We start from the raw sequence: 15,387 nt of genomic DNA, 5'->3' as shown, positions 1-15,387 counted from the left end.
GCTTGAACAGTCAATTTTACTCTGGGTTTAGCTGCCAGAGCCAACCTTAAATTGCGTGCTGCTTTGGAGCAATCCTGGTTAAACCATCTTGGTCCCCTGGCTTCTATGTTTTTTGCAGGGGTCAGCATCAGCTGAGACACTTTATCCGACAAATTTTGAAAAGCACCCAGGACCCTAATTGGTTCATTCCCAGCTGAGGTACAGGTCAAAATTTCATCTGTACAAGTGTCTCTTATGTTTTTGTACAGCATATCAGCAGCAATCATAGACCATCTAAGGTTGTAGGAAGATGCCCAGTAGCACCGCACTGTGAAACAGTAAAGGTATCAGATCCTACATCTGACCAACCCGGATCTCAACAATAGGAAAAACAGAACAAGGTGGCTGGACAGGATTATTCGTGAAACAATTCCCCAGACACACAGTCAATCTGTACCATGTGACCACTGGATTTAATTTCCAAACAAGTTTATTTTTCTTTTTTACTTTTATCAGCAATTTTTTGAAACACAAGCACAAACAAAACCACTGTCAATTCAAAAGGTTCATATATACAGTATCTACAAATGCACACATTTACAAATTTACAACAAATAATCAAACAAAAAATTGGTTAGACACACCAAAAGACAATAACTTATGTATAATAATTCAAATAAATTGCAATTATATACAGTGCAGAGATTAGTCCATAAGCAAACAAACGGGCACCAGTCCTAGAGATTGAAAAAACCAAGTGACAGGCGGGGTTGAGATCGAAAACAAGCCTGACTGTCAACGAAAGCCTGTGGTGTAATGTTAAATAGGGTTGCGAGGCTAGGATGCAGAGTGGTGGTATGATTTACATCCTAGCGGCACCCTTTGTTGTAGCCACAGGGTGGTATTGTAGCACCGCACAGCGCCCATGTGCTGAGGAGCTTTGGGAGGTGCTGGAGCTCTTCCTGCTTCCCTATGAATGTTGATAGTTCATTTCCCTTAACTGATTTATTATCCCAATGGCTTGTCAAATACTAGACAACAAATTTTGTTACACACTTTGTGAGATGAAGTGCTTTTCAAAGTCTGTGTTCTGTGGCTGGTCCTCAGTGAGGTGACGTTGTGCCTCTGTTGGGGCATCATTATGTGATAGTAAGGGATGGCATCCTCCTAGTAATGTGCCACAGAGCTGTGCACATGCAGTGCTTTCTCCAAACTGTAGTTTGCAACCCCTTGTTAACTCTGCTTGTTAAGTCTATTAATTAGTATGTTTGTTGACTAATAGAGGGCAGTCGCACCCCAAACACCCCCCCACCGTGGTCTTTTTTTGATTTGAGTCTCTCTGTCTCCAGTGGAAAGAGTTCATCCAGTTGGGGAAGGATGTTCCCGATTCTCAACTAGATGACATCATCGCCTCTCAGAAAGCCAATCAGTGTTGTACCCTGATCTACACGTCTGGGACCACTGGACAGCCCAAGGGGGTGATGCTGAGCCACGACAATGTGAGTAACTGCAAAGCAAATGTTAGACTTCCCAATTGAACTGAAGCCCATTGATGGTCATCTAGTACTTGATGCCACATAGGTATTTGTAGGATGGTCTCCTTGCTTTGATGACCTGTTTGTAGCCTGGTTCTGTTACTAAACGTTTCCTTCCTTCAGTAGCTCTGGTGATATAAACTGCCAAAAGCCCTCACAGGCGGTAGACAACATTGGCTGGTCTGTCTCCAGCAGGAAGGTGTACCTTCTTTGAAAAAGGGTAATTGTGTTGATGTTCCTCCTACCACACTTCAAGGTCCTAGTGATTATAATTTGGACGCTCAGCATGTTAAGGTTTTCCTCAGTCTTTCCCTTGAAGTATCTTCTGCGGGTTTAGAGCACTAGTTGGGGTAAAAAATGGTGCTTGCTTTTGGGGAACTGGAACCCAAGCAGATCTTGTGGGAGCAGTCTGCAGTCACACAGCATGCAATCATTGGTAATATCCTGGTTCTGTATGGTCACTCAGGATAGTGGGAGCTGATGAAGCTATTCTTGGGTTAGTCACCTCATTGAACACCCAACATGCTGCTGGTCCCTGTGGCATCCAAAATTTGGAACACCTCTGGAACCTTGGTCAGGCATATTTAGCAAGAGAGGCATACAAATTCTGTGATTGTGTAGTGTAGTTCCTATATTCCCAATAGGCTCTGCGCATTGGAATAATATATCCTGCAGCTTAGACGTAGGACTTAAATCGACTAGGTCTCTACCGAATATATTAGACTTAATTGTGAGTGCCAGCTAGCTCAGAGGTCACTAGAAACTTTCTCGAAAGTACAAGAAGGAATTAGTCTCTGACAACCATATAACATGACAACTTTGTTTCCCCAGAATGAAACGTATCTCTAGAGTCGCGGAAACAATAGACGGCTATTTCACTCAGTCAGATGTGCATGCTTCGTTTCACCAGAGTTGCTTAGAAATAGAGAGACGGGCGTTTTCAATAAAAGTATTTCTTATTTCTTAAGCATAAGAAATGCACTGATACAATTGAAATGCTAGTTAAGAAGTACAATGCATATAATACGAATAGTATTATAAAATAGTACTGTAAGAGCATGATATGGTTTCTAAGCCATAAACATAGAATACATAAAATGCATAAAATACATACAGTGATAAAATAGTGGCTAAAAGTACTCAACTGGTGATTCTAAAATACGCCTACCCCGGTGTACCTAACCTAAGCCTAGTACGAGGGAGGAGTAAGTGTTGGGTAGCTTAAGTCTAGTAATTTTCTGCCAAGAATCTGTTCCAAGAATTCTCTAAGGGTCTAATCAGCTCCGTACCTTGGTTTCAGAATGATAGAGGTCTTGTATCTCTCTCTCAGGACTCGATCTCCCAGCAACCCGCAAGGGTATCCTGGAAACACCGGAGCTGGATTTCTCTGCAAGAGAAAAGACAGCGTCTTCTCAGTGCGTCCGTTGGAGGGTCGGCTTCCTTCGTCACTTGCAGCAGCAGGGCGTCGGGCAAGTAGTTAGTCGATCTGCTCCTAAACCACCGTGTATTTGACGGGGCAAATGTAGGCATATTAATACTTTCAAGGTGCCGAGTTTGACGTAAGATTGGACATAATATCGTCACTAGTGCCTCAGTTCCTTGAAAACTCCAGGTGTTCTTGGATAAATTAGTATTCAAGCAGGGGGAAGTCCCTGACTGCTGAAGGCTGGTTTTTCCAAGAAATCGTTGTGGATTCTCAGAGTTTAGTGGAAGTAGAAGAAGAAGAAACTTTATTGTATAGTTAATTAAAACCATTACAAAAATACAGATATGATAATATACTAAAAACACACTGATGTGAGAATAATACAATTTAAAATTGGTAGTAAAAACAAATGTCTTTCTGGGGTAAAGAATAACAATTTCCATGGTCAAGATTTTGCCAATGATCTTTGCTTTTTCTCAAAATGTTCGATAAATTTGATTGATCTGCAAATGAATTGGGGGTCTGTGGTACATAATGTTTGTATAATCGCAGACCTACAGGTACGTGTTCCAAACTGCTTGAACTTGGCTTTCAACCAATTCCGACGTTCCTGTATGAGAGCCGGGCAGATGCAAATCAGGTGGGTAAAGTCTTGCCTTGCTGCACCGCATAGCCCGCACCCTTCACTTTCTTGGGACTTTCACTTAGGACGCTCAGCGTTGGTTGGAAAACTACCCAGCCTTATATTAAGATATTTATGTTTGATATAAGGCGAAAAGGTCAGGTCCAGGTAGTGCGCCGGCACTAGTTTTTTGTATGATTGGATAGTCATCCAGGCATGTGACCTGAGACTGAAAGCTATTTTGTCATCCAACAATGAGTGTTTGATGGCTGCCTTCCTGACCACCTGTTTGAATAAAGGTACTTGGAGCTTGGTTTCCCAGAGTTCAACCAGATTTGTTGATTCCAATGAGATTTTGAGGTACTTGGCATAGTTTGAATTTGGACATTTGATGATGGTTTCCCACATAGCATGATAGACCATGATCTCTTGGTGCATCCAGACATTATACCATAATTTTATGGTCTCATAGTTCCTCAGTAGCACTTGAGATTTCAGGCCCAGTTCCAGTCTTACCTGGGCCGGGGATGCTTTACTTGGTAGCGCAAAGATGCGCTTGTAAATTCTCATTTGCACCTTATCCAAAAGTTGTGCACTCTTGCCATGGTGCAATATGCTCCCGTAAGCTATCGTTGGAATAAGTTTAGCTTTCATTATTGTTAGCAGTGGCGAGACCAAAGGACCTTTGAGTTCGGTAGCTAAGCTCGTGAAGGCGTGCATTAGGGCCATGCCCTTCTTTTCCATGCTGTTGAATTGTGCCTGGAAGTTAAGACGCTTATCCAGCAGCATCCCGAGATACTTGTAACTTCCCACCGCTTCAAGTTTGACATTGTCTATGGTAAATGTTTGTGGCGGTTTATGGCGTCGGGTTATGACCATGGTTTTTGTTTTCGTGCAATTTATTTCTATCATATTCTGTTTTGTGTAGCGGGTCAGCTCCTGTAGTAGCCGATGCAGGCCTATTCGAGTCTGGCTTAACAGGACCACATCATCAGCGTAAGATAGGTGAGTTACACAAAGCGTCCCCAGCCGAGGCGGGTGGGCATTGACCAAATCGAGTCTTGGTGTTAAATCGGCCATAAATAAATTGAAGAGGTGGGGAGCCAGCACACAACCTTGCTTCAACCCATCAAAGGTGTGTATCTTCCTGGTTAGCCTTTGCCCATTGTGGATTTTTACCTGCATCCAGGTGTTGCTATACAGGTCGATGATCGGCGTTAGGATTGACTCCGGCAGGCCCTGCTTTTTCAGTTTGGCCCATAGCAAATTCCTATTGACACGGTCGAATGCCGCTTTGAAGTCGACAAAACAGGTATATAATTCCCGATGGTTAAGGAGACTGCTTTCGCCAATCATGCACAGCGCCATTGCATTAGCCATTGTGCCAGTTCCGCGACGAAACCCTGTCTGGTTTAACGGGACCTTGCTATTCATATCAGACCACTGTACCAGATCGGCTAGCACCAGAGATGCATAGTATTTTGCCTCTGCATCAATCAGGGCAATTAAGCGGTAATTTGATGGATTTTTGCGATCTCCGCCTTTATAGATGGGGTTGATGATGGCACCCCTCCAACTTTCAGGCACCCGACCAGAGTTGCTAAAGGACTGGAATAGAAGATTAAATTTGCGTGCCCAGAATTCAGGATCCTCTTTATAGATCGCCTGCGGGATGCCATTTGGCCCCGGTGCACTCTCTTGCTTGCCTTTCTTTATTATAGAACATATTTGTTGATCGTCAATTGACCAGATTGATTGGTCCAAGCCCTCCTCGCCATTAGATGTGGCTCTGGGACTGGAAGAGGATTTGCTTTCCTTGACCCTAGTTCTTGTAGTTGCAGGTGTTATTGTAGTCATCATGGCCTGGAGCTCCAATGGTTTTACCGCGAATGTATCCACTATGTGTTGGACCCAAAGGTTTCCCGGGACGCATGTCATGCTTGTGGGTTGTACTGCTCTGTTGATTGCATTGATTTGCATCCAGAACGCTCTGGACTCTGCTTTTTTAATGTTATGCATCAATTTGGCCCAAAAGTCATTGTGTTTGTTCCTTTTTTCCATCCATACTAACTTTTTGTATTCTTTCCTAATCAACCGAACTTCTTGCCAGGTGCTTTGCTTTGTCCTTGATCCTTGTACCCGTCTTGTGAGCTTTTGAAGATGGGTCTTCATAACTAGAGTGGTTGTTGAAAATTTGGTTTTGGTCGTGGGACTGCTATGCCTTCTGGCCTTACTGCTTGATTTTGGCAATCTTTCTAGGAAGTTAGCCCAGGTTTCTGAACAAAGATCATTCTCTGCCATGACCATTTGTAATAGGTTCTTGGCATCCAACTCTATTTAAAATAGTGTTTTGCTTGTCCACTTAAGCCGCTTCAGGTTGAAGGTTGATAATTGACCTGGTATTTTTGGAGCCATTGTATACCTAGGGGAGCTTAGTTTCATTTCAATGTGTTGCATGGAATGATCACTGTCTAAAGTGCCAATTATTTGAAATTTTTTGACCAGGCTCAATAGGGGCAATGTTATTAATGTGTAGTCCAGAGTTGAGTTTGTATTATGGCCTATGTATGTAGCAGCTGGCGGTTTGTCGTGCTTCGATCTTCCATTTAATACCCGTAGATCGAGTCGTTCCAGGTCCCAAACCAGTTGCTTACCCAGTTGGTCTGATCTCACGGGCGATATAATCTCCTGAGATTCGACAGTCAACATTTCATTTGCCACTGAAATATTGTCCTCTTCCTCCGATTGATGCAAAAGATTGGAGTTAAAGTCGCCCGTAGCAATAATCTCCGAACTTGGGTGATCTAAACGGATGGAAGTTACAACATTAACTACACGTTGGAACAGTTATTTTTTTTGCTGTTTTTTCGGGTGGGCGTATATATTGATTAGGACAATTGTCCTTGGCACGTGTTTGATTGCGCTCTCCAGCTTGATGATTTGCATACCCATTGCTGAAGCAGGAATTTGCAAGACATTGATATTTAATGAGGTGGAAACATAAATAGATAGACCTCCCCTTGCACGGCCGTATCGCTGACAGCGTGTCGCGTTTTCATGGAAACATAATCTTCCAGGTACATCAATTGGCTCAGTTGACCAAGTTTCCTGCAGCGCTATGATATCGCATTGATCCCAGGTAGCTGTTTTCCTGCTTTGATTTAGGATATTTTTTGCTCCTGCGATGTTCCATGAGAGCAGTTTTATAAAATTTTCTTCAGTTTTACCGGCCTCGTAATTGGTTCAATTATCATTAATGGCTTGCATTTGTCTCTGGTGAGTATTTATTGATGTTTCGGCCCCCCTGGCACCGTGTAGAATTGAATGAGTGGTCGGGATTGTGTAGTCTTCTCTTTTCCTACATCTTTTTAGCAATGGTGACGGGTAGCCCTTTTTTGATTGTTCTTTCAGAGATATTCCCCACTCTTCAAATTTATTTACTTCTGCAGGGATGCTTTTTGTCACTTCTAAGCTCCTCCAGGTGGTAAGCGTGCCTTCCCTAGAGGCATTCTCTCCTATCGTGATGAATTCGATTGATGATAGGTCAGCCGACGTTAGATGGGTTAGGCTGGGAATGGAGGATGTGAGGTGGAGAATATTCCCTCGGTTTAGGTAGTCTTGGGTGCCTTGGGGCTCGTAGCTGGGGATGAACAATATCTTCCCCGCTGTAGCTGGTTGTTTCTCGGAGGGTGCTTTGCTACTGATCTGGGCTGTTTCATTAGTGGCAGATTTCTGATCATTGTAGGCCTCTGCATTAAGGTGAAGGTATTGCCCTATTTGATTGTACGTTTCATTCTGAGTTGGTACTAGTGGCGTGTTTGTCGTGGTTTGTGCCTCGTGAGCTAATCTGTTGGGTCCCGCCTGTTCTCAGTGGTGCCCACTAGATGTAATCACTGGTCCAGGACATTGACCTATTCTTTCCGCATTTGCAGTCTCATAAAATGCTTGAGTACCGTTAGTGCCAATGTGTATTGTAAGTTTTGGTTGGTCATCCATATGACTATCAGCCTTTATTCTTGTTTGCCTAAGACTCTTTTGGTCACTTTTCCCCGGAGTTTGTTGGTCAGGCGGAATGATGATACTTTTCCCTGTGTTTGCGTTAATGCTTGGAAATGTGACACGAATAGATGTAAAAGGGGCAAGCAGATGCGATCGATAGCCCTTTTGTTCTAAGAATGCCCGGCGTAGCCGCCTCTAACTCAACTCAAGGTTATCAAACAAAGAGGCAGGCGCTGGCGACTGGAAGGCTAGAAACAGGAGTTTATTCCGACGGAGCAGAACACGTCAAATCAGACAACAGGGTATCTTCTCGAGGTGCTCTAACCGCATCTCTGAGGCCTGGCCTCTTATACACAGGTTTATGGCTTTATTACATACATTGCATCCGTAATGTTTCTTTGAAGGACAGAAAAGACATCCTCGGAATCCCCGGCCCAGGCCCGTTCCCACACACATCTACAGTAGAGTTCCCACCCCGATCTCAGTATGTGGTGGTTATCGCGCAGCTGGACATTCCGCTGGGAACGGGGATGTGTGTGATCAGTCGGATCTTCGGGGTGCGAAAGCGTTGATTAATCCCCGCTCCTTTGATGGGGTGAGTTCCTACTGTAGGGGGCAATAAACTACATCTGCGGGGCCTGGCGGTGGCCTGGGAACTGCTTGGACAATCGGGCAGGGAGGAAGAGGATATCAAAGGCTTGTTCCCGTGAAGGGATGAAAGGGTTATATGGTTTCGGCTCGGGATATTGCGCTGAGGCAGGATCGCGCTTATGGTTCGTTTATGGTTCAAGGAGGAGAGATCGGGGGTTGCCGGAGAGCGGGGGGGGGGATGCTTGGGGAAACAAGAGAGTGAGGGTGGGGGGGGAGAGACGCGCTGGCTATCGGGAGTGGGCAGAGAGGCCATGGCAATCAAAATGGCTGCTGCTTACGCGCACGTATGGATCTGAAAAGGACAAGATGGCGCCGATAATGTTTACGCCACAATCCATATGTTAACAGTCCTCCCTTTTCAACATATCTAGCCAGCTTGTCAATTTATGTCTATCCCCATTATATTGCGTATTTCGAAATAATACAAAGCTTTCATACGTTCAGCTTCGAAGTTCGGAGTCTTAGGGCAAATACAGTTAGCAAACAGTGAGCACAGGGGCGGCAAGCATTGAATACCCAGGCAGAGTCCACATATTACGACGATTGGTATCAGTACGATCATGAACAACCTCCATCCCCAGTCCTTTACAGCACTCCAGAACCAACTCCCAAGTGACCATCCGTCTTGTTCCTGATGAACTTCTGAGGAGAGTCTGTGGAGGTGTTCAATGGCTTTGTAGACTGAGGGCGAATTGTCTGGTATGTAGGTACAACAGCTGGACCCGATGATACGGCATGCTCCTCCATGGTCCGCCAGAACCACATCTAGAACAAGGCGGTTTTGAAGAGCCACCAGACGGACCGCCTGAAGCTCGGCTGTATTGTTTGTGAGGATACCAGCTGTAATGTTCATCGTTGTTTCGACTGCCTGGGACAAATGCCGAATGGCACGACTGTTCGCCATCGGACCCCAAAGTGGAACAAGTCCCTTTATTGCATCCAAAAATTGTGCTCCAGTGGAGTCGGCCTGCTCAATGTCCTTTGCTCGTTTTTGTCGGTGATGGTTTGCCGGAGCCACATAGGTCGGAGGAAGGATGAAGGCAATGTAGCAGGTACCTCCCCAGCCCTTTGGGAGCCAGGTGTAGGCTTTTGTACCACAGACGAAGTACATGTTTGGAGAGGTGACAAAAGAGGGGGGTCGGTTGAGTCCAAAGTTCTGGTGATGCGGCAAGCGCTGTGGCCCACCAGTTGTGTCCCATGGCCTGTGATGCATACAAGGCCCAAGACATTGACGACAGATAGGGCCACAGTCAGGGTGGCAGCCGTTCGTTTCCGGAGGTAGGAGAAGGTGGGTCTGGCTGGATTGTTGAATACTTGCATCTCCACCCTTTCTTTGGCGGGGATGTCCATGTGAACAGAAGCATTGGAGGATAGAGGGCAGAAGGGAGCAGCAGTTCTTCCGGTTTTGTTCAGCCAGACCCCATGATAAAAGTGCGACATAGTTCCGCCGGAAGTGGCATTGTCTCTGTAGCTCTCTTGCAAGAGGATCAGCCAAGCATGGCAGGAACCATGAACAGAGAAAGGTGAAGGGGTGAAGGGGATGGAATGTCCGGTGGCATGCGGTATCAACCCACAGATCCAGCAATTCGTGGCATTGGCAGCAAGGTTGTGTTGGTGCAGCAACTGTACGAAGTAGTTGTTCCAGAACTCCTTACGCCTTTCTTGGATTTGAGGTGAAAGAGAGACCAGGTAGTGTTCTTTCATGGTGGTAGGCTGTGCAGTCGTTAGAAATGTCTTATGAGCCGGTGCGTTCTCTTCCACGATCCAGAAGGTGGTCATGAGGAGGAGGCAAAAGAGAAGAGCGATAAGAAGAGCAATAGTCTTTGAGCTGTGCAACCTGTCAGTTTTCGGGTTTCTGTAGTGGGTCTTCGGATGTCCGGTTGCTTCCATCATCTTCGTATCGGGCGCTTCCATCATCTTCAAGGTGCTCGGTAGTGGGCAGAACCACAAACTTCGTTGGGCTTCTCTCCTGGCAGCCTTAGTAGTGTTAGGCCACCAGTCTGAGAATTGTAACTTAGTCAGTGGTCTGCTTAGCCGAAGCTCCCTTCTTTCGTCGCAGGTTATACCCTTCTCTGGATGGCACAGTGGGATCAGGGAATTTCGCCAATTCGAGTGTCTCTGTCTCAGGGTAGCAGCTCAGGGATGGTCGGTCTTTGTTCAGGAGCTCTTCTTGGGTGGTCACGTCTTCGGTCGACTTCAGGGTCGGAGAGATTTTCTTGCAATGATGTGCATGCAGCCAATTTTGCTTCCCCTCCACTCGAAGAGCTGTTCGGGTGGTGATCAAGACTTGCCAGGGGCCCGTCCAGCGGGGTTCCAGACTCTTCTCCCGCTGGAAGTTCCGAATTAGGACGAAATCTCCAGGCTGGATGGTATGTCGGGGCCCCTGGAAGCATCGGGGATGGCCTGCAGCACCTGATAATGAATAACAGACAGTGTTTTAGTTAGGTTATACAGATAGTCAGACATTAAGATGTCCGGGACATCGTGAATAGATGTCGGTTTGGGTGCAGACCAGATACTCATGGGCCGGCCGAAAACGACCTCGTAAGGGGTCAAGTGGTGTTTGGTGGGGGTGGAACGCATTGACAGCAATGCCAGGGGAAGAGCGTCTGGCCATTTTAGTCCTGTGGTAGCCACTATTTTCGCCAGTTTTAGTTTTAATGTGGCATTGTGCCGCTCGACCAGTCCAGCAGATTGGGGGTGAAAAACTGCGTGGAATTTCTGTCGTACCCCCAATCCTTTCAGGATAAGCTGGATAACCTCGGCTATGAAATGGGGGCCATTGTCACTCCATAAAATATGGCAAAGGCCGTAGCGAGGGAAGAACTCTTTCAGTAGTACTTTTGCAGTGGCAATGGCAGTGTTGTCACGCGTCGGGTAGGCTTCCACACATTTGCTAAAAGCGCATACAACAACAAGTACATACTTCAGTCCTTGACATCTCTCTAACTGAATATAGTCCATCTGTAGGACTTCAAATGGGTGGTTGGGGACCCCAAACCCTCCTCGGGGTACGACAGTTCCTTTCCCAGGGTTGTGTTGCAGGCAGACTAGACATTGCTGGACTAATCGTTTGGCTGAGTCTGCAATTCTATCGTTATGCCAAACTCGGGAGACAAGTTCGGTCATAGGGGCAGATCCTATGTGTGCAGGGGAATGGGCCATCGTCAGTGTGGGGATCAGGTACGAGTTGGGTAGCAACCATTTGTACGTATCTTTTGTCCGCCAGCAGCCTTCATCGTCCTTCAGTCCCACCCGTGCGCATTCAGTCAATTCGTGTGGTGCACTGGCTATCTGGATGTCCCTGATGGTCTCCCTAGCGTCCTTCCATTTTTATGTTTGTGACCTGGTCACGTATATGCGTGTTGTCGTCCTATTCTCTGCTGTCGTCCGGGCGGTGATGTCCGCCAGTGCATTCCCCTGTCCGACGATATCTGTCACCCTTTTGTGTGCCTGACATTTGATCACAGCAAGTCGTTTGGGAAGGAGAACTGCTTCAGTCAGAGCGGAGACTAGATCTCCATGACGGATGGGGGTGCCGTGTGAGGTCAGGAATCCCCTCTCCTTCCACAGGAGCCCAAAATGATGAACCACCCCGAAGGCATACTGGCTGTCCGTGTAAATGTTTGCTGTCGTCCCTGCTGCTAGGATACACGCTCGTGTGAGGGCAATCAGTTCTGCTGCCTGTGCATATTTCTGTGTGATGCGGGCGGTCTCAACTACAGTTCGGGCTGTGGTGACTGCATACGCAGCTGAGGTGGTGCCATCGGTGAGTTTGATGCAAGAGCCATCCACCCATAGCTCTCCGTCCGGATCTGGGAAAGCTGTGTCTCGAAGGTCAACTCTACTCCTAGTCTGTTCGTCCGTGAGGGTCACACAGTCATGTATAGGGGGCACATCAGGGTCATTCTCAGGCAGAGGCAACAAGTTGGCTGGGTTCAGTGTGGTGCATCGTTTCAACGTGATGTGAGGTGCGAGCAGTGTCAGTTCGTACCCAGTCAGTCGTGCGCTTGTCAGGTGTTGTGTCTTGGTCTGGTTTAGGAGGGTGTCAACAGCATGGGGCACTAGTACCGTGAGGGAATTCGAGAGTACGATCCCCTCACTTTGTCGGATAGAGACAGCAGCAGCAGCTACCGCTCGAAGGCAGGCAGGCAAGGCTCTCGCTACAGGGTCAAGAGTGGCAGAGAAATAGGTACATGGTCGTTGCTTGGGGCCGATGGTTTGAGTCAGGACAGACAAAGCGCATCCCTCCCTTTCGTGGGTGTAGAGAGAGAAGGGTTTTGTATAATCAGGGGTTCCTAGGACTGGTGCTGAACAAAGGGCGTCTCGTAGTTCCTTGAAGGAGGATTGGCATTCAGGGGTCCAAGGGAGCGGGAAGGGGACATCTTTGGCCAGTAGGGAAAGTAGTGGTTTCACAATGAGGCTGAAATTTGGCAACCATTGACGACAGAAGGAGGTGAGGCCTACCAAAGAGCGGACTTGCTTCTGGGTTTTAGGGATAGGGGTCTCTAGAATGGCCAGAATTCGATCGGGTGTGAGTTTTCTCCCATCTTTGGACAAGAGGTGGCCTAGGCAGTTGACTTGAGGTTGGCAGAATTGCAACTTCTTCTTGGAGACCTTGTGGCCATTTTCCGCGAGGAAGTGCAGGAGTTGGATGGTGGCTGTGACTGCGAGTGGAGTGGTGTCGGCCACCAAAAGAATATCACCGACGTACTGTATCAACACCACTCCATCCGGTAACTGGACTGCATCCAGCTGTCTCTTGAGGGCCTGGCTGTAGATGCTTGGACTTTCAGTGTAGCCCTGGGGTGCTCTACAAAATCTATATGAGCGGGATTTTAAAGTGAAGCCGAAAAGGTAGCGGCTGTCTGAGTGGATGGGGATGGAGAAGAATGCGTTCTTGAGATCGATTACCGTGAAGGTGGTGGCAGTGGAAGGAATCAGGGTCAGAATGGTGGTGATGTCTGAGACTACAGGGTACTGAGGTACGACTACTTTGTTGACTTCTCGTAGGTCGATGATGAAGCGGTATGCTTTTTCATCTCCCTCACCCTGCTTCTTCACAATGGGTAGGATAGGGCTGTTGCAAACATTGCTAACTACTTCTTCTACCACTCCTGCGTCTACCAGGGACTGTATGATTTTTACCAATGCCTTCTCGCCTTCGGGCGATATCCGATACTGTGGGAGTTTTAGGAGCACTGCGTCCTGTCGAACAGTTATGTGTACAGGGTCTATCATCATGCGTCCTACGTCCGAGTCGGTCTTTGCCCACAGGTACAGAGGTAGGGTGTCGAGTAGGGACAAGTCAGCGTCAGTGATGGAAAACATGCGTTGTGTGTGACAAGATCTGAGCAGCGTTGGGTTGTCGTACAGAATGACTCGAACTCCGTCTTGTGAACACCTAATAGTAGCTCGAAAATGTTTCAACAAGTCAAGTCCCATAATGGCGTTGGGGGTGTTGGAGGAGAGCAAAAACGTCGTGTCAGTGGTGTTATTGTCCAAGTTAAAAGAGATCGGTGTGGACAAGGGATTAGTGGAGGGCGCTCCATCAAAACCTATTGATGTCACATGTGAGCCAGACAAGGGTGCCCTGGGAATCAGTCGTTTAGACAACGCACTACGTGTTGCACCAGTATCTACCAGAAATGGAGACTTCGTACCTAGGACCTTAGCGGTGACATAAGGACCTTGCTGGTCAACATAGAGCTCGACTGGATCCCTTCCTTGCCCTTGGCAGTCCTATGCAAAGTCGTGGGCATTGTCGCAGTCAGACTGTTGGCACTGATTCTGTCGGGGACCGTCAAACGTGTTCGGTCTGCCAGGTCTGTCATTGTTGGTGTCGTTTGTGTGCCCTCGTCCCTGTCCTCTATTTCTCGGCCCGCCCGCTACGTCTCTCGTGTCTTTATTTCTGAGTGCTTCTTGCAGAGCTGGACATTGAGACTTCCAATGGCCAAATCCTTTGCAAAACGCACACTGGTTCTCATCGAGGTCTGTTCGTGGAGCGCCGGGTGCGGGTGTGCGGTCTCTAGGGGGTGGATTTCTAGGAGCATTCGACTGGTAGTTCCCTCTATACTGTTCCCTTCCTATAGTCACCCCTTGCAACTGAGCAATCATCACCCTCTCTTTCAAGTCCTTTTTCTTTTTCTCAGTCGCTCGATTGTTCTCGTTCTTTTGTCGCTCATAGTATTGAGCCATCTGAAGGATAGCTGCGGGCTTGGAGGCCGCCCAACTACTCTCGCTAGTCTGTAGTTTCTGCGAGACTTCTGGTGTCAGGCCTTTCACATAGTTCTGGACAAACAAGTGATGTCCGGTTGCAGTGGTCATGTCCTGGCCGCTGTAATCGGAGAACACTGTTTCAAACCGGGAGAAGTATTCTGATAAGTCTTCCTGGGGTTTCTGGCGACAGGCCGTTACTATTGTAGTGTAGTTCCTATTATCCCAATAGGCTCTGCGCATTGGAATAATACCTCCAATAGTATAGACCTAGACCAGACGTTAACTAGGTCTTCTACTGTCGATATTAGACTTAAAGTTTTGGGTTTGCCCGCTAGCTCAGAGTTCACTAGAAACTTTCTCGAATAGGCAAGGAGGAGTTGAACCTCCCTGGATAGACAAGAAGGGATTTAGTTTCTGACAACCATAGAACATGACAACTTTGCTCTCCCCTAATCAAGAGTGTATCTCTAGAGTCGTGTGAAAACAAAAGACAACTTATTTTACTCAGTCAGTACGTGCATTCTTAGTTTCACCAGTTTGTAGAGAAAAGGAAGAGACGGGCGTGTTCAATAAAAGATGTTGTTTATTGATCAGTCTCTTTTCTCGTACAAGAGAAATGGATCGATATCGCAATACTTATGGTTAAGTAAAGTGCATACAATAAAAGCAGAATTATGAAATAATACTGTAAAAGCATTGATATGGTTTCTAAGCCATATGCTATTTAAAATGGATAAAATATATACATACACATATACATTTGACTAATCGTACTCAACTGGTGCTTCTAACCACGCCTACCCCGGTGTACCTGACCTAAGCCTAATACGTGGGCTGGAGTAGAAAGTAGCAGTTTGAGTTAAGTTTGTTTTGCCAAGTGACTGACTCAAGAATTCTCTGCAAGGGGTTATTCAGTTCTGTACCTGAGAAGGCAGCGTCTCGTTCTCAGCGCGTCA

The 15,387-nt window shown here is 46.8% G+C and overlaps 1 protein-coding gene across 1 annotated transcript in view; it reads left to right on the top strand.

Moving 5' to 3' along the window:
* The window catches only part of LOC144820048 (long-chain-fatty-acid--CoA ligase ACSBG2-like), a 391,373-nt gene that overhangs the window by 110,675 nt on the left and 265,311 nt on the right, over positions 1 to 15,387 (top strand). Inside the window, exon 6 of the mRNA XM_078677703.1 lies at positions 1,329 to 1,478. Coding sequence (XP_078533829.1) covers positions 1,329 to 1,478 — 150 coding nt within the window. The remainder of the gene's footprint in view (positions 1 to 1,328; positions 1,479 to 15,387) is intronic.

Source organism: Lissotriton helveticus, chromosome 2_1, assembly GCF_964261635.1.
Source record: "Lissotriton helveticus chromosome 2_1, aLisHel1.1, whole genome shotgun sequence".
Classification (NCBI taxonomy): domain Eukaryota; kingdom Metazoa; phylum Chordata; class Amphibia; order Caudata; family Salamandridae; genus Lissotriton; species Lissotriton helveticus.
The sequence above is the reverse complement of the archived record's forward strand: the minus strand, read 5'-3'. Positions and strand labels throughout refer to the sequence as shown.